The sequence below is a fragment of the Mizuhopecten yessoensis genome, unplaced genomic scaffold (genome assembly GCF_002113885.1).
Source record: "Mizuhopecten yessoensis strain PY_sf001 unplaced genomic scaffold, ASM211388v2 scaffold2597, whole genome shotgun sequence".
Classification (NCBI taxonomy): Eukaryota; Metazoa; Mollusca; class Bivalvia; order Pectinida; family Pectinidae; genus Mizuhopecten; species Mizuhopecten yessoensis.
The window spans coordinates 644,114-668,448 of NW_018404625.1; the positions used below are offsets into that span (position 1 = coordinate 644,114).

Consider the following 24,335-nt stretch of genomic DNA (forward strand, 5'->3'; position numbering starts at 1 on the left):
AATGATAATGAGATGAAAGAACACTTTTTTCCAGATCACATTTGAGTTTTTAAACATGTTAAAAATATACTGTTTTCTATTTGCAGTGTCTCCTACTCGTTGCTTGTTTTCAAAACGTCTCAACAGCACGGCCGAAAATGAATTACAAGGTAGGTAAACGAACAGAAAAGAGTATTTATCAATTAACGTTAAATAAAGGAAATAGTGTAATGTTCGAATGTCAAATTTACACTGGAGGATCCCTATCCCGATGCATGCAGGCAAAACACGAGTTTTCTCCGGGTACTCCGGTTTCCTCCCACATAAAGACCCCCTGCGCGCTAAGATCCGGGCTAACAAGAGTGACTAATATGATTTGTAATAAGTTGCTTCATAATTATTGTAAAATACTTTAAGTTTATATTCTATAACATGAAATGTAACTGTTTTAATTTCTCTACGAACAGTATACACCTGTTAATTTCATGTTTGAGATGGTGTACATGTAGCCCCACTATTGTGGGGCTACATGTACGCCCGGGGGTGCACTGCTGATAATGTAGCTCAATTGGTTAGAACGACCCGCTCTGGCCCAGCTCCATGGTAATTAACTCTCAGACCACTTCCAATGTTTTTATGTTTTTTTTTAAAGAGATATGGCGGGTTGCTATTCCTATTATTTCCCCAAGGCTATGTTACGCTAGTGCGCGCATCCAACCGTGCACTGTTATGACGCGTCCTCAGGTATTTTTATACAGGTAGCAATATCGGAATCCCGTGTCTAAGAATAGATAATTGTAAACAGACCACATATTTGGTATTTCGGCATTATTTGTTGGTGTTTAAGCACTTGATACAATTACTATTGCCAGTTGGAGGGTAAAACAATTCATAAATTTCATCAAAAATAGTGTCTTACCTATAAAGCGTAGCTGTACTGTACACGTGTACAGGGATTTGTTGACATACTTCGATAGAATAGAAGTATGTCGCAGTAAATAGTTAAGAAATTATTACTAACAAAACTGATAAATCAATAGGTATGTTATTAAAATGTAAACAAAATCTTCCATCGATTTAAAAAAAAAACATTGCTTTATTAAGGAAAATGATCACATGCCTAAATATTTAAAAATAACTGAAGGAGGATTCGAACCTGCATCGTTTATTTTCTAGTCGCAAGTAAACTGCGTTACACATTCGGCTACATAGAACATGTAGATATTGGCAATTACAAACTTATTTAACCCGAGAAACACCGGTCGCAGTTTGGAGAAACTTGATCACCCCTGTTTTTCATTATTTTGAGCACTTTCCCAAAGGAGGACCACTTTTCCGTAATACGATTTGTTTTTGCATATTACATCACGGTCACAAAAAGTTTATTCAAAAGTTGGTCCTCGGATGGGAAAGTGTTGAAAGTATTTTTTTATGTCCGGGAAACCCCATCACTTTCATAGATATAGTGTATATGGCTATATTTGCAGTATCATATTAGCAATACCTAATTTCTCAGCAGTTTAAAAATTCATATTCAATTGGTTTTGTATCTTTTGTATGCATTTTTGCTACACGAAATGTTTTACTCCTTAATTTTTTCCCCCGTTTTCATAAATGCCGACTAAGGGAATTACGGGCAGTTTTCCGCCATACCTCTTTCAATTCTTCTTATTTTTAACTTGTTAATTCTTGCGGGCAAAAACGTTTCAATCTCATTGTTTCTTTAACAGTTTTGGCAGTGGTACAGGGACCCTAAATGAAAAAAATATTAATACATATGTAGCACCAGACACATTTTATAAACACTAAGTAGGGTCTCTTTCCCTGAGCTTTGAGGCAAGGCTAAATAAACATTGCAGGAAGGCGCCGTGCTGCTTTATTCAAAATTAACAACGCCGGTGCGCATGCGCACGTGGCGTCTACGTTAAAGAATCTATAGTCTCTTTCAACCAGAATCTTGTTGTCTGGAGAACCTACACGGTAATCCTCTGCAAACATTCGTTTAGCATTCGAGGTACCTTCCGACCAGACTTTGGGTGTCCAAGTGGGGAAAAATTTAGCAAAATGGTGAAAATACATGATTTTTAAAGAAAATTCTCTGGGTGGGGGTTTCTTGAGGCCCAAAAAAACCCTCTGGATCCGCCACTGTATTCTGTAAATATAAATGTACTATATAGGTCAAGTACACTCTATATACAGGTATACTAAGTATGTAATCGTATGCTTAGCATGCAAGTTTCCATTTCATTTCCATTTCATACGAGAATTTATGACACGAGTCTATCTTCAAACATTTAAGCAAGCAGCTGCATGCGTTTGAATTTACATTTCAAAATTATGATATTTACACACAAAAAAAAGATTGACAGGATAATAATTTTTAAAATTACAAACCGATCGATGTCACAAACGATGACAGAATTAATGGTGATACAACGACAGAGTGATAAATAAATACATGGACAAACTGACGAAACCATATACGATGACAAAACAGCAGAATATTGTGACTTATGATGACATAATATTGTGACTTACGATGAGAGAATATTGTGACGTATGATGACAAAATATCGTGACTAACGATGACAGAGTATTGTGACCAACGGTGACAGAATATTGTGACAATGATTGTGACGCATGATGACAGAATATCGTGATTAACGATTACAGAATATTTTGACCACAGTGACTGAATATTGTGACTTATGATGACAGAATATTGTGACTTATGATGACGAAATATTGAGAATTATGATGACGAAATATTGTGACCGATGATGACGGAATATTGTGACTTATAATGACGAAATATTGAGAATTATGATGACGAAATATTGTGACCGATGATGACGGAATATTGTCACTTATGATGACAGAATATTGTGACTTATGACGACGAAATATTGAGAATTATGACGACGAAATATTGTGACCGATAATGACAGAATATTTTGACTAATAATGACGAAATATCGAGAATTATGATGACGAAATATTGTGACCGATGATGACGGAATATTGTCACTTATGATGACAGAGTATTGTGATTGATGATGACAGAGTATTGTGATTGATAATGACGAAATATTGTGACTTAAGATGACGAAATATTGTCACTTATGATGACAGAATATTGTGATTGATGATGACAGAATATTGTGATTGATGATGACAGAATATTGTGATTGATGATGACAAAATATTGTGATTGATGATTACAGGATATTGTGATTTATGATGACAGAATATTGTGACTGATGATTACAGGATATTGTGATTTATAATGATAGAATATTGTGATTGATGATGACAGAAAATTGTCACTTATGATGACAGAATATTGTGTTTTACGATGGCAGAATATTGTGATTGATGATGACAGAATATTGTGATTGATGATGACAGAATATTGTGATTGATGATGACAGAATATTGGGACTAGCGTTGACAGAAAATTGTGACTTAGGATGTCGGAATATTGTGACAATATGTTTAGGCCTTTGCATTGATATTACAATATTCATAGTGCTACGTATTTTAAGGTTATTAATTATATAGGTAACGCAACACGTTACAGATTACGAACGAGTTATCTTTATTATTTCATTGGCAGTTAAAGAGACGATTTGGGACTTTTCACTGCCGTGTCGTGTCAGTTTTTCACTTATATCATGTGCATCGAATGTTCTCACGCAAGGCCTTGACAAATTTCTGAAAAACAAGTCAATTTATTTTTAGCTAGACTTATCGACCGAGTTTTCGATGTCAATTGCAAAGGTTTCCTACCTGATGTTAAACTATTACTGCTTATAAATAGACATCGAGGTTGATAAAAAGTTTTACGTAATCATCTGGAACATGTAGGCGTGATTGAATCAAGTACTTATCGGTTAACTGAAACAGAAATCAATTTTCGCTTTTAAGGTATGACTTTGGAAAACTGTGTTGTGAATGGCGAAGACAAGAGCAGTAAGTATCAGCATGATTTCAAGGTGTAATAAATATTGAGTATCAACATCGGTAGAAGAGTGAAAGTCAACATTAGTGTTGATGTCGACATCAGTGTGAATGTCAACATAAGTGTGGGTGTTGACATCAGTGTGAATGTTAACGTAAGTGTGGGTGTCAACATCAGTGTGAATATCAACATTAGTGTGTTTGTCAACATCAGTGTGAATGTCAACATCAGTGTTGTTGTCGACATCAGTGTGAATGTCAACATTAGTGTTAGTGTCCACATCAGTGTGAATGTCAACATTAGTGTGGGTGTTGACATCAGTGTGAATGTCAACATTAGTGTGTTTGTCAACATCAGTGTGAATGTCAACATCAGTGTTGGTGTCGACATCAGTGTGAATGTCAACATTAGTGTTGGCGTCGACATCAGTGTGAATGTCAACATTAGTGTTGGTGTCGACATCAGTGTGAATGTTAATGTAAGTGTTGGTGTCTACATCAGTGTGAATGTCTACATCAGTGTGAATGTAAACATCAGTGTGGGTGTCGACATCAAAGTGAATGTCAACATCAGTGTGGGTATCGACATCGGTGTGAATGTCAACATTAGTGTGTTTGTCAACATCAGTGTGAATGTCAACATCAGTGTTGGTGTCGACATCAGTGTGAATGTCAACATAAGTGTTGGTGTCGACATCAAAGTGAATGTCAACATCAATTTGGGGGTCGACATCAGTGTGAATGTAAATGTAAGTGTTGGTGTCGACATCAGTGTGTATGTCAACGTAAGTGTTGGTGTCGACATCAAAATGAATGTCAACATAAGTGTTGGTGTCGACATCAGTGTGAATGTCAACATTAGTGTTGGTGTCGACATCAGTGTGAATGTCAACATTAGTGTTGGTGTCGACATCAGTGTGAATGTCAATGTAAGTGTTTGTGTCGACATCAGTGTGAATGTCAACATCAGTGTGGGTGTCGACATCAGTGTGAATGTCAGCATTAGTGTTGGTGTCGACATCAGTGTGAATGTCAACATTAGTGTTGGTGTCGATATCAGTGTGAATGTCAATGTAAGTGTTTGTGTCTACATCAGTGTGAATGTCAACATCAGTGTGGGTGTCGACATCAGTGTGAATGTCAGAATTAGTGTTGGTGTCGACATCAATGTGAATGTCAACAGTAGTGTGTTTGTCAACATCAGTGTGAATGTCAACGTAAGTGTTGGTTTCGACATCAAAGTGAATGTCAACATAAGTGTTGGGGTCGACATCAGTGTGAATGTCAACATAAGTGTTGGTATCGACATCGGTGTGAATGTCAACATTAGTGTTTGTGTCGACATCAGTGTTGGTATCGACATCAGTGTGAATGTCAACATTAGTGTTGGTGTCGACATCAGTGTGAATGTCAATGTAAGTGTTTGTGTCGACATCAGTGTGAATGTCAGCATTAGTGTTGGTGTCGACATCAATGTGAATGTCAACATTAGTGTGTTTGTCAACATTAGTGTGAATGTCAACATCAGTGTTGGTGTTGACATCAGTGTTAATGTCAACATTAGTGTGGGTATCGACATCAAAGTGAATGTCAACATCAGTGTGGGTGTCGACATCAGTGTGAATGTAAATGTAAGTGTTGGTGTCGACATCAGTGTGAATGTCAACATAAGTGTTGGTGTCGACATCAGTGTGAATGTCAACATAAGTGTTGGTGTCGACATCAGTGTGAATGTAAATGTAAGTGTTGGTGTCGACATCAGTGTGAATGTCAACATCAGTGACGGTATTGACATCAGTGTGAATGTCAACATTAGTGTTGGTGTCGACATCAGTGTGAATGTCAATGTAAGTGGTGGTGTCGACATCAGTGTGAATGTCAACATAAGTGTTGGTGTCGACATCAGTGTGAATGTAAATGTAAGTGTTGATGTCGACATCCGTGTGAATGTCAACCTTAGTGTGGGTATCGACATCAAAGTGAATGTCAACATCAGTGTTGGTGTCGACATCAGTGTGAATGTCAACAGTAGTGTGGTAGTGTTGGTGTCGACATCAGTGTGAATGTCAACATTAGTGTGGGTATCGACATCAATGTGAATGTCAACATCAGTGTTGGTGTCGACACCAAAGTGAATGTCAACATCAGTGTGGGTGTCGACATCATGGTGAATGTCAACATCAGTGTTGGTGTCGACACCAAAGTGAATGTCAACATCAGTGTGGGTGTCAACATCAAAGTGAATGTCAACATCAGTGTGGGTGTGGACTGAATGTCAACATAAGTGTTGGTATCGACATCGGTGTGAATGTCAACATTAGTGTTGGTGTCGACATCAATGTGAATGTCAACATCAGTGTTGGTGTCGACATGAAAGTGAATGTCAACATCAGTGTGGGTGTTGACATCAAAGTGAATGTCAACATCAGTGTGGATGTCGACATCAAAGGGAATGTCAACATCAGTGTGGGTGTCGACATCAGTGTGAATGTAAATGTAAGAGTTGATGTCGACATCCGTGTGAATGTCAACCTTAGTGTGGGTATCGGCATCAAAGTGAATGTCAACATCAGTGTTGGTGTCGACACCAAAGTGAATGTCAACATCAGTGTGGGTGTCGACTTCAAAGTGAATGTCAACATCAGTGTGGGTGTGGACTGAATGTCAACATAAGTGTTGGTATCGACATCGGTGTGAATGTCAACATTAGTGTTGGTGTCGACATCAGTGTGAATGTAAATGTAAGAGTTGATGTCGACATCCGTGTGAATGTCAACCTTAGTGTGGGTATCGACATCAAAGCGAATGTCAACATCAGTGTTGGTGTCGACATCAGTGTGAATGTCAATGTAAGTGTTTGTGTCGACATCAGTGTGAATGTCAACATAAGTGTTGGTATCGACATCAAAGTGAATGTTAGCATTAGTGTTGGTATCGACATCATGTTTGTCAACATCAGTGTGAATGTCAACATCAGTGTTGGTGTCGACATGAAAGTGAATGTCAACATCAGTGTGGGTGTCGACTTCAAAGTGAATGTCAACATCAGTGTGGGTGTCAACATCAAAGTGAATGTCAACATCAGTGTGGGTGTGGACTGAATGTCAACATAAGTGTTGGTATCGACATCAAAGTGAATGTTAGCATTAGTGTTGGTATCGACATCATGTTTGTCAACATCAGTGTGAATGTCAACATCAGTGTTGTTGTCGACATCAGTGTGAATGTCAACATTAGTGTTGGTGTCGACATCAGTATGAATGTAAATGTAAGTGTTGGTGTCGACATCAAAATGAATGTCAACATAAGTGTTAGTGTCGACATCAGTGTGAATGTCAACATCAGTGACGGTATCGACATCAAAGTGAGTGTCAACATAAGTGTTGGTGTCGACATCAGTGTGAGTGTCAACATCAGTGACGGTATCGACATCAGTGTGAATGTTAACGTTAGTGTGGTTGTCAACATCAGTGTGAATGTCAGCATAGGTGTTAGTGTCGAAATCAGTGTGAATGTCAACATAAGTGTAGGTATCGACATCAAAGTGAATGTCAACATAAGTGTTGATGTTGACATCAGTGTGAATGTCAACATCAGTGCTGTTGTCGACATCAGTGTGAATGTCAATGGAAGTGTTTGTGTCGGCATCAGTGTGAATGTTAACATAAGTGTTGGTATCGACATCAGTGTGACTGTCAACATTAGTGTGGGTGTTGACATCAGTGGGAATGTCAACATTAGTGTTGGTGTCGACATCAATGTGAATGTCAACATTAGTGTGGGTGCTGACATCAGTGTGAATGTCAACATCACTGACGGTATTGACCTAAGTGTGAATGTCAACATTAGTGTTTGTGTCGACATCAGTGTGAATGTAAAGGTAAGTGTTGGTGTCGACATCAGTGGGAATGTCAACATAAGTGTTGGTGTTGACAACAGAGTGAATGTTAATGTTAGTGTTGGTGTCGACATTAGTGTGAATGTCAACATTAGTGTGGGTGTTGACATCAGTGGGAATGTCAACATTAGTGTTGGTGTCAACATCAGTGTGAATGTAAATGTAAGTTTTGAATGTCAACATCAGTGTGGGTGTCAACATCAAAGTGAATGTCAGCATAGGTGTTAGTGTCGAAATCAGTGTGAACATCAGTGTGAATGTCAACATCAGGGACGGTATCGGCATCAAAGTGAATGTCAACATAAGTGTTGATGTTGACATCAGTGTGAATGTCATCATAAGTGTTAGTGTCGAAATCAGTGTGAACATCAGTGTGAATGTCAACATCAGTGCTGTTGTCGACATCAGTGTGAATGTCAGCATAAGTGTTAGTGGCGAAATCAGTGTGAATGTCAACATGAGTGTTGGTGTCGACATCAGTGGGAATGTCAACATAAGTGTTGGTGTTGACAACAGAGTGAATGTTAATGTTAGGGTTGGTGTCGACATCAGGGTGAATGTCAACATAAGAGTTGGTGTCGACATCAGCGTGAATGTCAACATAAGTGTTGGTAACGACATCAGTGTGAATGTCAACAGTAGTGTGGTAGTGTTGGTGTCGACATCAGTGTGGATGTCAACATAAGTGTTGGTGTCAACATCAGTGTAAATGTCAACATAAGTGTTGGTGTTGACAACAGAGTGAATGTTAATGTTAGTGTTGGTGTCGACATTAGTGTGAATGTCAACATTAGTGTTGGTGTCGACATCAATGTGAATGTCACCATCAGTGTTGGTGTCGACATCAGTGTCAATGTCAACATAAGTGTTGGTGTTGACAACAGAGTGAATGTTAATGTTAGTGTTGGTGTCGACATCAGGGTGAATGTCAACATTAGTGTTGGTGTTGACATCAGTGTGAATGTCAGCATAAGTGTTAGTAGTGTTGGTGTCGACATGAAAGTGAATGTCAACATCAGTGTGGGAGTCAACATCAAAGTGAATGCGAACATCAGTGTGGGTGTCGACATCAGTGTGAATGTAAAGGTAAGTGTTGGTGTCGACATCAGCGTGAATGTCAACATCAGTGACGGTATCGACATCAAAGTGAGTGTCAACATAAGTGTTGGTGTCGACACCAGTGTGAATGTCAACATTAGTGTTGGTGTCGACATTAGTGTGAATGTCAACATTAGTGTTTGTGTCGACATCAGTGTGAATGTCAGCATTAGTGTTGGTGTCGACATCAATGTGAATGTCAACATTAGTGTTGGTGTCAACATCAGTGTGAATGTAAATGTAAGTGTTGGATGTCGACATCAGTGTGGATGTAAAAGTAAGTGTTGGTGTCGGCATCAGAGTGAATGTCAACATAAGTGTTGGGGTCGACATCAGTGTGAATGTCAATGTAAGTGTTTGTGTCGCCATCAGTGTGAATGTCAACATAAGAGTTGGTATGGACATCAGTGTGAATGTGAACATTAGTGTGGGTGTTGACATCAGTGGGAATGTCAACATAAGTGTTGGTGTTGACAACAGAGTGAATGTTAATGTTAGTGTTGGTGTCGACATTAGTGTGAATGTCAACATAAGTGTGGGTATCGACATCAGTGTGAATGTTAACGTTAGTGTGGCTGTCAACATCAGTGTGAATGTCAGCATAAGTGTTAGTGTCGAAATCAGTGTGAATGTCAACAAAAGTGTTGGTGTCGACATCAGTGTGAATGTCAATGTAAGTGTTTGTGTCGGCATCAGTGTGAATGTTAACATTAGTGTGGGTGTTGACATCAGTGTGAATGTCAACATTAGTGTGGGTGTGGACATCAGTTTGAATGTCAACATAAATGACGGTATCGACATCAGTGCGAGTATCAACATCAGTGACGGTATCGACATCAAAGGGAATGTCAACATAAGTGTTGGTGTTGACGACAGAGTGAATGTTAATGTTAGTGTTGGTGTGGACATCAGTGTGAATGTCAATATTAGTGTTGGTGTCGACATCGGTGTGAATGTAAATGTAAGTTTTTGCGTTAATGTCTGTATGAATGTTAACATAAGTGTGGATGTCGTTGTAAGTTTGAATGTCAACATAAATGACGGTATCGACATCAGTGCGAGTATCAACATCAGTGACGGTATCGCCATCAAAGTGAATGTCAACATAAGTGATGGTGTTGACAACAGAGTGAATGTTAACGTTAGTGTTGGTGTCGACATCATTGTGAATGTCAACATTAGTGTGGGTGTTGGGATCAGGGTGAGTGTCAACATAAGTGTTGGTGTTGACAACAGTGTGAATGTTAATGTTAGTGTTGGAGTCGACATCAGTGTGAATGTCCACATTAGTGTTGGTGTCGGCATCAGTGTGAATGTCAACATCAGTGACGGTATCGACATCAAAGTGAATGTCAACATAAGTGTTGGTGTTGACAACAGAGTGAATGTTAATGTTAGTGTTGGTGTCGACATCAGTGTGAATGTCAACATTAGTGTTGGTGTCGACATCAGTGTGAATGTAAATGTAAGTTTTTGCGTTAATGTCTGTATGAATGTTAACAGAAGTGTGGATGTCGTTGTAAGTTTGAATGTCAACATAAATTTAGGTGTCAAGATCAGTATAGTCCCCAGTGAATATCTCTTCCAGATGTTGTTTTTATGGAAGCGCCGATATTTAGAATGTACTTGCTTGGTAACGTCAGTTCGAAGAGATGCATGTAGTCACTACGGAATATCTCAAGACCAAAACAAATTGAATACTCTTTTTTTTTTAAATGTTATTTGAAATCTGTATAACTTGCACTGCCAGCTTTTTTTTTTTTTTTTTTTAAATATTGCTGAAATAAGCAGGACTAAATAAGATTTTATTGGATCAGGTTTTTTTTTCTTTCAGATACATCGTCCTGCACACTACCACACAACAGTTCTATTGCGTCGATCCGGCATTTGTGTCTCTGTGGCAGGAATAGGAACCTGAAAAATTCTCATTTTGATTGTGATGTCCGTACATGTAAGTACATCCAGTAACATGTAGACATAGTGCATCCGGTAATGCATGTACATAATTCATAGGGTGACGTGTATACATAGTACATCCGGTCACGTGTATGCATAATTCTTAAGTTACGTGTATACATAGAAACATTCGGTGCCCTGGAGTCTGTACAATCCGTCACGTGAATACATGACAACTTCCGGTCACGTGAATACATGAATACATCAAAATCTGTGTACACATTAAAAAATCCAGTCACGTGTATACATTTTTACATCCGGTCACGTGTATACATTTTTACATCCGGTCACGTGAATACATATTTACACCCAGTCACGTGTAAACATAAGATATTTTTCATGTTTATACATCGTGCATCCGGTTGCAACAATGTCTATTTTTCACGGCTCGTACCGTAAAAGACACAACACCGTCTATAAATCATAGCTAGTAAAAGACACAGCAATGTTAATATTGCATGACTGGTAAAAGACACAGCACTGTCTATATCAAATAGCTAGTATCAGACACGTACACTGTTGATACAGTAGAAATATATTTGGTAGACTGCAAAATCTATATAATATTTTTTTCATTTTGTTTTGCAGGCTGTAAGACTAAAGAAGATTGGATATGTCTTAATGGTGGCACACTGGATATTTGTGAAGATTATTACTTCGAATGTAAATGTGATATCCGTAAGTAACCTCCATTCTTAATTTTTGCTAAAATAGGGGAAATGTTAAAGATTGAATGTCTATGTGAAGTAGGTAGGTATAGAAAAAAATTCAGATCTAACGACCGGCGTTTGAAAATGTGAGCCTGTTTCTCTTTCTAGTTTTTTTTTATGTTTTCATTAATCATTACGTTTCTACTATAACCCTCCCGAGACATCCCCAATACTCCAGTGGTAACGCTCCCTGAACCCCTGGAATATGTCATGACAAAATCGAAGGCTCAGTATGTGCAACCTTGTGGATGAGACAAGTTTGACGGACATTAAAAAAATATCACGACAGCGTAACGTTAAAATTGACCGGTGGTCGGGTAGCGCAGTGGATAGTTTGATCGCCATGCATTCCCCAAGACGGTCGGGGTTCTTTCCCCGAACGTATCTGAAAGGTCTGAGGTCGCCTACCCTGACCACGTTGGTTTTCTCCGGGTACTGCGGTGTTTTCCCACTTTGAAGACCCACCGCGCACTCACATTCGTGCCAACAAGAGTGATTGGTCAGTTGTTTTTTCAACGGTGACCAATCAAATAGCCTGCTGCATTGCATTCAATTTTGCAATAGCATATTTCAGAGGTGCAAAGAGCATATGTAAGTGAGCGTAACCCCTGGAGTATCGAGGATGTGTCAAAGACGGCTGAGTGAGCAACTATGTATTTTATGCAATGAAAATCATATCGAGTATGAATACCAGTATATATTAAAATGTAACCACTATGCTGATATCTGTTCAAATTTCAGTCGGCGATTTTATTTTAAAAAAGAATAGAATTTTTTAAATGCATTCAAATTCTCAGTCAAATATACATTAATGTAGAACTTTTTTTAAAGTAATTCAGTCAGAAGATATTTTAATCATTTGCGAGTAAACGTAAAAACATTTTTAATAGCAGGACACATCTAAAACCATCCTCGATACTCCAGGGGTTTCGCACACTTAGAAAAGCGAAAGTGAAGCAATCCCCTGGAGTATGGAGGATGGACAAAGTCAGGTAATATATATGAAGACAATATGCAAATGTATTGCCTGTAATACTTTTGATGATGATGATGATGATGACGATGATGACGATGGTGATGATGATGTATTAATAATATATAACCTTTGATATAGCGCCCTATCTAGCTAACATAAGCCACTCTAAAGCGCTTTACAGTACATAGATATACAATTGATACAATTAGGATAAACAATTTTTGAGGAATTCGCAGGAGCTGCCTTATCAGGCGCTAACTACTAGTCCTATGCCACCTGGATATTATCTCCCTATGTGTGTATGCCTGCGTGTGTGCTGGAGATGTATTGTGTTCTGTTTGTAGTGGGACCGTGCTTCCAACGGCATCTTTTATAGTGCCACCACACAAAAATACTACATTACAGATACCGCAACATCCACCCCAGACCATTTTATACTCCACCTGGGTTGTTGGAGTTGATGACGTGTGCAAGTGTCTTAGTTATTTTGTCAAACTAAACTTGTCATAATTTGTAAAAACTTATGCAAATATATAAATGATATGAAATGAATACTAAATACAAAATTTACGTAAATACCATGCCGTTACTATACCTTGTCTCTAATTTATATCGTAGAAAACCTGCAAAAGTATTCAACTCAACATTTGAGATAGCACTCAATTGCTTTTCTTTCGTCGATACATTTCTTTTTTACATCTTCCCATAAAAATTCATTCCACTGAATCTCCATATATGTATCTTTGAAGAAAACGTCGATGATTTTAAGGGGTACAGGTAAAGGAAGATGATCACCATGGTAACAAATAAACATTTTTTTTTCTCTCCAGCCTTTTATGGAAAGCGGTGCGAGTTGGTTGATGTAAGTATGAACTAGTATTCATTCAAATAATCTTAGCTTGTTACAATCGGAAACTGTCAGCTCTTTCCGTAAACGAGAGGAAGCGACTGAAATACCACACTTTTGTCATAGCCAGTAGGGAGTTCACTTATGACATGGCTGCCTCAATACTGATTCCAAATGTTTTCATGTTGTTTAGCAATATACTTATGTGGGGTACTGCTCATTTATGCAATTTTCAACAAGATGTTTTTAGGTAGTAGAACTAAAGCAATGGAGAATTCCAATAAATACTGGTAAAATTTCGGTTGAAAAGTGATTTATTTTTTACAAAACCCTAGACATGTCTCAAGCCGGCGACTTACACGTTAATCCTTACACTTGAAGGCCTACACTGTTGTTGGACACAATTCGTATAACTAAACCTTCCACTCCCGATATGTATATCTTGCATTCCTGACTGAGATATCCTCGTTTCCGGTGGTACTGGAAAACTCTATCCGAATCATGGGTCCGGTTCGCTTACAGGCGCAGACTGGTTGGGGAATTATAGTGTCCTTTCGGGGTCACGCTATTGTTCGTGACGTCATTTTACAACTGTTTGGGCTCCTGTCAGGTTCATTGACGTCATATGCAAATGAGAAATGTGTGGCCAGTTTAAAAACTTTACTAAAAAGCAGCTGTTTTTTACGGGTTTTAGGTAATATGCAAGAAATAGAATTCATCCCTGATGTGAGGTATGAATAAAGTCATGGAAACCCCTCGCCCTCGGGATAAAATATTGAGTAAAAGACCCTCGGCAAAGCCTCTGGTTTCCTGCTCAATATTTTATCCCTTTGGTTTGAATAACCTTATCAATACCTCACATCGGGAACGAATTCTATTAAACCGACCCCTTCCAAATACTGTATAAGCTAAACAGAGTCAAAATTATTAAAAAAAAATACGCTACTGAGTGTGCTTTTTGTCAAATGTGTCATACACCGGAAGTAAAACGGATATTTCACGCGCTGGGCAAATATGCTGTGACGTCACAGTGGTTGACAGGTATTTGCGTGTTTGTCATTGCATAAAGTGGGATGGAGACGGATATATGCTTGGCATATGTGGCAGGTGTCAGACGACAAGCGGGTTTGTCCGAAATGTGGCATATGCCAAGCTCTATATATATATAAATAACATCTATACAAAAGTTGCAGTTTCATGACGTAGATTAAGGGGGAAATAACTCTAAATCAATCACGATAAAATATTTAAGGATGCACGCTACAACCAAAGAATGTTATATTTCCCACAAATTCATTTTACAAAAATAAATACCAGATATAAACTCACAATTTTCAAACTGGCATTGTTTCGGTGATAATGTCGAGAAAATATTTGTCAGTAACATTTATATTTGACAGGTGAATCGAGAATGTGTATCAGATACGTCAGGTGATGAACTGTTAGGATGCGATAACGCTGGGGAGTCGACGAACTCATGTTTGCATATAGTAAACCAGAATCGTTTCCTCTGTGAATCACCGGTGGACTCACAATCAGGTAGGCTAAACCAAAGCTATCTTACTTATAACTTTAATATCATATTTTTGTCGTAAATCAAGTCGATTACTTTTCAGGGACCGTGTTATTATTTTATATTTATTTCAAATTTGGCGAATATGTGAATCGGCAAATGCTACAAAGAATATTTACAAGAATATGTATTAAACGTTGCATACCATAAACATACAAACATTAGCTCGGTAGAGCTATTTCTCAACCATAGGGATATAATCATTACTTATCAATTAATTCTTCATGTCGTACGATCCTTTAAGATCCTTAAAGTGTTAATTCAACAATTTGTTATTTGTTCTCATAACACAATAGAGAGAGGGAAAGGGAAGAAAAATACCAGAAATTTTGCAGAAAAAATATAACACCAAAATATGCCCTTAGCATATTGAATGGGTTTTCATAAATTATATATGTAAGTATGAAATAGAATTAAAAACGTAATTTTATTGAAGAATGACTCAATTTGCAACTACTAAATTAGTGCAATTTACCCTCTGTAAAATGATCAAGAGACAGATGGATCTAAAAAAAATCATGTTGATTTATCGCCGTCGGGGGCTTGACCCCTGGTCCCCGTACGTACGAGGGTCATGTTCTTAACACGCTTGGGAGGGGGCTTAAGGATGTTCCTAAATGAATAGAACTATCACATACCATATATACCAATTCAAAAACACAATGTACTACCTATATTATCTTATGGTTTTTTTGAATAAAACACAATTTACTAATACTGAAAAAAATCCCCTTTTAGAGGTGAGCAGACTCCAACTGCCTCAATGTCACGAAATTCCTGAGGGAGGTATGGAAACGGAAATCACTGTTGTAAGTTCCGTAACGCAGACACCCGACGAAGGTCCGGTAACAAGAGGAAATTGGTCAGACTGGTCGCCGTGGTCAGGCTGCTCTATGGCGGACGATGCAGTGTCAACGGGACCCTGTTTGTGTCGTAAAAGGGAATGTCGGGACGAGATGTGTCAGGGAGCAGGAGTAGAGGTGTCTAACTGTACAGGTAAGAATTGATCGAAGTCTATAATCGTTAACTAACTACACATACCAAGTGTCTTAATGTCCATATGAAATGTCTAAATTTGCATAAAAAGTGTGTAAATATACATACCAAGTGTCTTAATGTTCATATGAAATGTCTAAATTTACATACAAAGTGTGTAAATATACATACCAAGTGTCTTAATGTCCATATGGAATGTCTAAATTTACATATAAAGTGTGTAAATATACATACCAAGTGTCTTAGTGTTCATATGGAATGTCCAATTTTACATACCAAGTGTCTAAATGACCATATGGAATGCCTATATTTACATACAGTGTTTAAATATACATACCAAGTGTCTTAATGTTCATATGGAATGTCTAACTTTACATATAAAGTGTGTAAATATACATACCAAGTGTCTAAATGACCATATGAAATGCCTATATTTACATACAGTGTTTAAATATACATGCCAAGTGTCTTAATGTCCATATGGAATGTCTAAATTTACATATAAAGTGTGTGAATATACATACCAAGTGTCTTATTGTTCATATGGAATGTCCAAATTTACATACCAAGTGTCTAAATGACCATATGGAATTCCTATATTTACATACAGTGTTTAAATATACATGCCAAGTGTCTTAATGTCCACATGGAATGTCTACATTTACATACAAAGTGTGTAAATATACATACCAAGTGTCTAAATGTCCACATGGAATGTCTAAATTTACATACAGAGTGTGTAAATATACATACCAAGTGTCTTAATTATTAATGTACATGTGTACACTGTGTCCTAATGAGCATATGTATACTGCATGTACAAAAGGTCTTATTGTAAATAACAAGGACCTGGTAGAACAAAGTTTATGTCCTATAGTACATACACAATGTCTTAATGTACATGCAATGTATCTTAATGTAGATAGAAAATGTCTAAATATACATACAAAGTGTCTTAATACACATGTATACAAAGTATCGTAATGTACATACCAAGGGCCCGGTAGTACAACGTCGATGTTGTTTAGATACACAATGTCTTAATGCACATATAACAATGAAATAAACTATCGATAGATTTGAAATACATGTGTATGTTCACCTTATACTCCTTTGATTGTTGGGAAATACTTAAAAGCGGTGAATGAAGAAAAAAAATATCTTTGAAGTTTTAAAAAATGGAGAGGGTTGGGGTTCGGGGTTGGAGGTGGGGATGAAGTGGAGTTTTGAGAACAAACGAAGATTTTCATCGAAAAATTCCTGTATTGGTCATTTTTAGCTTACCTGACCGAAGGTCAAGTGAGTTTATGTCATGGTGCGGCGTCCGTCGTCCGGTGTCGTCCGTCAACATTTCCTTTAAATAACTTCTTCTGGAGAACGGACAGGCCAAAAGTCATGATATTTGGCTGAAAGCTTCATTGGTAGGAGCCTGGCAAAGTATGAGAATGAAAATGACCTTGACCTTCTTTCAAGGTCACAGCTGTCAAATATGTCAAACGCTTCAAACGACTTCTTCTGAAGAATTAAAGGGTATAAAATCTCCATATGTGGCTGGTTGCTTCCAGGGATAGAGCCTGACAAAATTTGAGAATGAAAATTACCTTGACCTACTTTCAAGGTCACAGGGGTCAAATGTGTCAAACACTTCAAGCGACTTCTTCGGAGGAACTGAAAGGTATAGAATCTTAATATTTGGCTGGTAACCTCTTAAGATTGAGCATGACGAAGTTCGGAATGAAAAAGACCTTGACCTACTTTCAGGGTCACAGCGGTCACATATGTCAAAAACATTAAATGACTTCTTCTGAATAATCGAAAGGCATAGAATCATAATATTTGGCTGGTGGCTTCTCACCAAAGTTTGCAAATGAAAAGAACCTCAACCTACTTTAAAGGTCACAGAGGTCAACAACATTTTAAACGATTTGTTCTGAAGAACAAAAGGGAATGGATTCATAAGATTTGGCTGGTAGCTTCTTGGGATAGAGCTAACAAAGTTTGAGAAGGAAAATGAACTTGACCTACTTACAAGGTCACAGGGAAAAATATTTCAAACACTTCTGAAAAAGAACCAAAAAGCATAGAATCGTATAATAATATTTGACTGGTAGTTTCAACTGATGGAGCCGACAAAGTTTGCGAGGGAAATATTTGTACGGCAATGCAATATTTAATGAGAATATTTTGCTGTGACTGCTTAAATATTAAGGTGAGCGATACAGGCCATGTGGGCCTCTTGTTTTTCCTTCTCTGTGTTTTGTAGGTAAAATAATTCTTGCAAAACACTGAAATCTCTTCAAACTCAAACCTTGTATTTTTTAACACAAAAATGACAAATGTGTGCTATTTACAAGAACATAAAATGACGAAAATGATAAATGTGTGCTATTTAAGCATATGTAAATGAATAGTTAATACATCTTCATTTTCGTATCCTTCAGGAATACATAAACAAATCTTAAATTCTTAGTAAATATTTTACTTCCAACCATCAGAGCATGGACATTGGACGGACTGGACACCATGGTCAGCGTGTTCAGCCACCCGTGGAAGAATGGGCGAACGGACCAGATATAGATTCTGCAGTAACCCTGCTCCCAAATATGGTGGCAGGCCATGTGATGGCAGGTCAGAGAGTACGGACATTCAGATGGAGAGTTGCGCCCATGACTGTCCAGGTAATGTAATGAAACCAGACACAGGGGACTGTATCTACACAGGGGACTGTAGGTCTGTATCTACACATACACAAGGGACTGTAAATACCCAGGGGACTGTATCTAAAGAGGGGTCAGTATTTACACATGGGTCAGTATCTACACAGTGGTCTGTATCTACACAGGGGTCAGTATCTACACATGGGTCAGTATCTACACAGGGTTCTATATCTACACAGGGGTCAGTATCTACACATGGATCTGTATCTACACAGGGGTCTGTATCTATACAGTGGTCTGTATCTACACAGGGGTCAGTATCTACACAGGGGTCAGTATCTACACAGGGGCCTGTATCTACACAGGGGTCTGTATCTATACATGGGCTACACAGGGGTGTGTATCTACACAGGGGCCTGTATCTACACAGGGGTCTGTATCTATACATGGGTCTGTATAGTCCTCATCTAAACAGGGGTCTGTATCTACACAGGGACTGTATCTACACATGAGTCCTCATCTAAACAGGGGTCTGTATCTACACAGGGTCTGTATCTACACATGAGTCCTCATCTACACAGGGGTCTGTATCTACACAGGGGTGTGTATCTACACAGGGGACTGTATCTACACAGGGGTCTGTATCTACACAGGAGTCCTCAACTACACAGGGGACTGTATCTACACAGGGGACTGTATCTACACAGGAGACTGTATCTACACAAGGGACTCTATCTACACATGGGTCTGTATCTACACAGGAGTCCTCATCTACACAGTGGTCTGTATCTACACAGGGGTATGTATCTACACATTGGTCTGTATCTACACAGGGGTCTGTATCTACACAGTGGTCTGTATCTACACAGGGGTCTCTATCTACACAGGGGACTGGATCTACACATGAGTCATCATCTACACAGGGGTCTGTATCTACACATGGGTCTGTATCTACACAGGGGTCTCTATCTACACAGGGGACTGTATCTACACAGATGACTGTATCAGCACAGGGGTGTGTTTTACACAGGGGACTGTATCTACACATGAGTCATCATCTACACAGGGGTCTGTATCTACACAGGTGTCTGTATCTACACATGGGTCAGTATCTACACAGTGGTCTGTATCTACACAGGGGTCAGTATCTACACAGGGGTCAGTATCTACACATGGGTCTGTATCTACACAGGGTTCTGTATCTATACAGGGGTCAGTATCTTCACATGGGTCAGTATCTACACAGGGTTCTATATCTACACAGGGGTCAGTATTTACACATGGGTCAGTATCTACACAGTGGTCTGTATCTATACAGGGGTCAGTATCTACACATGGTTCTGTATCTACACAGGGCTCTATATCTACACAGGGGTCAGTATTTACAAATGTGTCAGTATCTACACAGGGGCCAGTATCTACACATGGGTCTGGATCTACACATGAGTCCTCATCTAAACAGGGGTCTGTATCTACACAGGGGTTTGTATCTACACAGGGGTCTGTATCTACACAGGGGTCTGTATCCACACAGGAGTCCTCATCTACACAGGGGACTGTATCTACACAGGGGTCTGTATCTACACATTGGTCTGTATCTACACAGGGGTCTGTATCTACACAGTGGTCTGTATCTACACAGGGGTCTGTATCTACACAGTGGTCTGTATCTACACAGGGGTCTGTATCTACACAGTGGTCTGTATCTACACAGGGGTCTGTATCTACACAGTGGTCTGTATCTACACAGGGGTCTGTATCTACACAGTGGTCTGTATCTACACAGGGGTCTGTATCTACACAGTGGTCTGTATCTACACAGGGGTCTGTATCTACACAGTGGTCTGTATCTACACAGGGGTCTGTATCTACACAGGGGTCTGTATCTACACAGGGGTCTGTATCTACACAGTGGTCTGTATCTACACAGGGGTCTGTATCTACACAGGGGTCTGTATCCACACAGGAGTCCTCATCTACACAGGGGTCTATATCTACACAGGGGACTGTATCTACATAGGGGTCTGTATCTACACAGGAGTCCTCATCTACACAGGGGACTGTATCTACACAGGGGTCTGTATCTACACATTGGCCTGTATCTACACAGGGGTCTGTATCTATACATTGGTCTGTATCTACACAGGGGTCTGTATCTACACATGGGTCTGTATCTACACAGGAGTCCACATCTACACAGTGGTCTGTATCTACACAGGGGTATGTATCTATACATTGGTCTGTATCTACACAGGGGTCTGTATCTACACAGTGGTCTGTATCTACACAGGGGTCTGTATCTACACAGTGGTCTGTATCTACACAGGGGTCTGTATCTACACAGGGGTCTGTATCTACACAGGGGTCTGTATCTACACAGTGGTCTGTATCTACACAGGGGTCTGTATCTACACAGTGGTCTGTATCTACACAGGGGTCTGTATCTACACAGTGGTCTGTATCTACACAGGGGTCTGTATCTACACAGTGGTCTGTATCTACACAGGGGTCTGTATCTACACAGTGGTCTGTATCTACACAGGGGTCTGTATCTACACAGTGGTCTGTATCTACACAGGGGTCTGTATCTACACAGTGGTCTGTATCTACACAGGGGTCTGTATCTACACAGTGGTCTGTATCTACACAGGGGTCTGTATCTACACAGTGGTCTGTATCTACACAGGGGTCTGTATCTACACAGTGGTCTGTATCTACACAGGGGTCTGTATCTACACAGTGGTCTGTATCTACACAGGGGTCTGTATCTACACAGTGGTCTGTATCTACACAGGGGTCTGTATCTACACAGGGGTCTGTATCTACACAGTGGTCTGTATCTACACAGTGGTCTGTATCTACACAGGGGTCTGTATCTATACAGGAGTCCTCATCAACACAGGGGTCTGTATCTACACAGGGGTCTGTATCTACACAGTGGTCTGTATCTACACAGTGGTCTGTATCTACACAGGGGTCTGTATCTATACAGGAGTCCTCATCAACACAGGGGTCTGTATCTACACAGGGGTCTGTATCTACACAGTGGTCTGTATCTACACAAGGGTCTGTATCTACATAGGGGTCTCTATCTACACAGGGGACTGTATCGAAAGTTACATTCATATTTGCATAACACATGTGACCTCATCACCAAGTGAATATGTGATTATATAGACCTGACAGAAAATGATATTGACCAAGATAATGTGTGCCATCTAATCTTTTATATTGTATGTATATTTCAAGTGTCCGGATCAGAGCTACAGATGACAGAATTCTCCTCGTGGGCCAATATGACATTTGAGGAGGGTGTTCCGGGCTGGCTGAGGGTGCGGACTAAGCTAGTATGCAAGGCCCCAGGGGGCGAACTGGAGGGCCTAGAGGAGGAAGAGGTGGCTCGGGCCTGTTATCTACTCAAGGTCTCAGTGGAACACTGTCACACAGAGGGATGTGTTCCCCTTAAGGGTCTTCGCAAACTCATAGAAAACAATTCGGCATCGGACATGTACAGACCTGAAATTGAAAGGCCTTTTGTGAAACCAGACAACTGATAAATGTGTCACCGGAAATGATGTGTTGTCACACCGAAACATTGGATGTGCTTGATATGGATAATGAAATCTAGCCAACAGACACCGGGAATTAAGTGATGGTTCCCAACCTAGTCTGCATTCTTAAACCTACAGTTTTTACCCAATTTATATATTGGCTTGCGCAAAAAACGCTGAGAAACAAGTTTCCGGAACAAAAGTCAAATGATTTGGTTTGGTGGTCACATGGTTCAACGGGGGGATGCGTATCTTTATTACCACCGGCTCGTGAGAAAGGCAGCCGAAAACATGCACAAGTGTATTGCTTTGACAGCTCTCGGATTAACTATGTTTAACGGAAGGCATGCACATGCTTAGCATGTGAGGTACGTATCTTAAAGCCAATCGAATCCGGAGAGAACACGACAGTATTGAGGACTAGTTACACATACAGTATAGCACATAGTGGTGGGAGTGCACCAATTCATCAACGCACTATTCTGTGAAAATTTGATAATGTGTTTAAACTTGAACATGACTGGATCTGAAACAACTGATGCTGTTGTGTCGTCGGAATATTCTTTAAATCTGAGACGTTTTGTTCTGAACAAATGGCATGCTCACCAAAAAGGGCAAAGTTTCATGTTACCAGAAGTTTACGTTGTTTGCTATGGACAAGAAGGTATGTAGGATGTGTTATAATTAGATTCTTGTCAATGTTCAGTACCATGAATATATTTCTGCTATAATATACATTGAAATGAAGTTGTTAATTAAAAGAATGGCTGCCACATCATCAACATGATAAGACTTATTCAAATGGCAATGCTTTTTTATCAGAAATACAAAAATGTTTTGTATTTATACATGTGGCAGATTTGAATCGTATAGTATAGGATTGCGGTCGCCTCCTAGCTCCGAGCTAGAGGGAATTTCCCTTTAGCTCAGTGGTAGAGCGTCCAACTTGGAACCTAGGGATTGTGGGTTTGATTCCCGGTGGAAGCACACTATTCTCTTTCCCGTAACATACATTTATATTTATACATTATGTACAGTGATTTTAAGTATAACGTATTACGTCAGCAAGTGTCATGTGATTTCATCGAGGTACATATGATGTCATCAAGTGATATATGACGTCACACATGTCTTTAAGTAATTTGTTATCTGTGTATAAATGTTGTTCATTGTGATTTACCTGTACTTTTGTCCGTTCCATTAACATTGAGATCCTGGTCATCCTCGAAACTCCAGGGGTTATGAGAGAGCGAAAGTGAGCGTAACCGGCCTGGAGTGTCGAGGATGGGTGCTGGCCATGGTTAGACTTTCACAGATTGGCCACAATGGCGCATATGAGTAATAATCCTTCATTTGGGTAACAGTTACCGTTTTGAGTAACAATTCTATTACTAAAATCGGAAATAAAGAGAAATGAAAACACAAAAAGTTTTTTTTAACATTATGAACAAAGAAAAGACGTAATTTTTTCAACATAATCCAATGGATAAGTCAATGAGGTACAATTGTGCACAATATTATGTTAATTCAGTTCGCTGAAATTTTGGGAAAATGACAAATTGTGTCATCTCCATTGCTTATAGTGTGTTGAAGAGAAGCTATAAATAGCACACAGGAAAAAAAGCATGCTCACCTGCTGTCACACTTGCAATGGATGGTCCCATTGACTACACGCTAAAGTAAATGGAGAACACAGTTAGTGATATAGTTGGTCATTTTCACAAATAGTTAGACGTCAGACTTGATAACTGTTTTTGTACAATTGTATTTCATTGAGCTATTTATTGGATGTTGTTGAAAGAATAACGCCCTTTTTGGCTCCAAGTTTTTAAAAGAACTTTGTGTGTTTTTATTTCACTTTCTTATTCCCAATTTCCGTTATAAAAGTGTTACTCAAATGAAGGTTTATTACCCACATGCGCCATTGTGTCCAACCTGTTTCAGTGTCTGACTTCTCTCCTCTTTATGATATGGTTTTAAAATGCCATACAGTGTACTTTCCAAGTTGCCAGTTTTCCCTGTTTAGGAGAATCGAGACTCCCGATTTTGGACCCTAAATTCACTGGTTAAAAATGCTCAATTTTGCTACACTATTCCTATTTTCTAAGGCCTGGTGATTTCACCTGAACGAACA

General features: G+C 39.1%; 1 protein-coding gene across 8 annotated transcripts in view; it reads left to right on the forward strand.

The window, feature by feature from the left end:
• LOC110446162 (properdin-like) overlaps nt 1–23,362 on the forward strand; it is a 43,140-nt gene extending 19,778 nt beyond the window's left edge. For all 8 annotated transcript variants that reach the window (XM_021491163.1, XM_021491167.1, XM_021491168.1 and 5 more), the window contains 9 exons: nt 87–149; nt 3,907–3,951; nt 10,770–10,886; nt 11,480–11,569; nt 13,408–13,439; nt 14,825–14,963; nt 15,736–15,993; nt 18,489–18,671; nt 21,900–23,362. In XM_021491163.1, the coding sequence (XP_021346838.1) occupies nt 87–149; nt 3,907–3,951; nt 10,770–10,886; nt 11,480–11,569; nt 13,408–13,439; nt 14,825–14,963; nt 15,736–15,993; nt 18,489–18,671; nt 21,900–22,204 (1,232 nt within the window). In that variant the 3' untranslated portion in view covers nt 22,205–23,362. The remainder of the gene's footprint in view (nt 1–86; nt 150–3,906; nt 3,952–10,769; nt 10,887–11,479; nt 11,570–13,407; nt 13,440–14,824; nt 14,964–15,735; nt 15,994–18,488; nt 18,672–21,899) is intronic.
• The last annotated feature ends 973 nt before the right edge of the window (nt 23,363–24,335 follow it).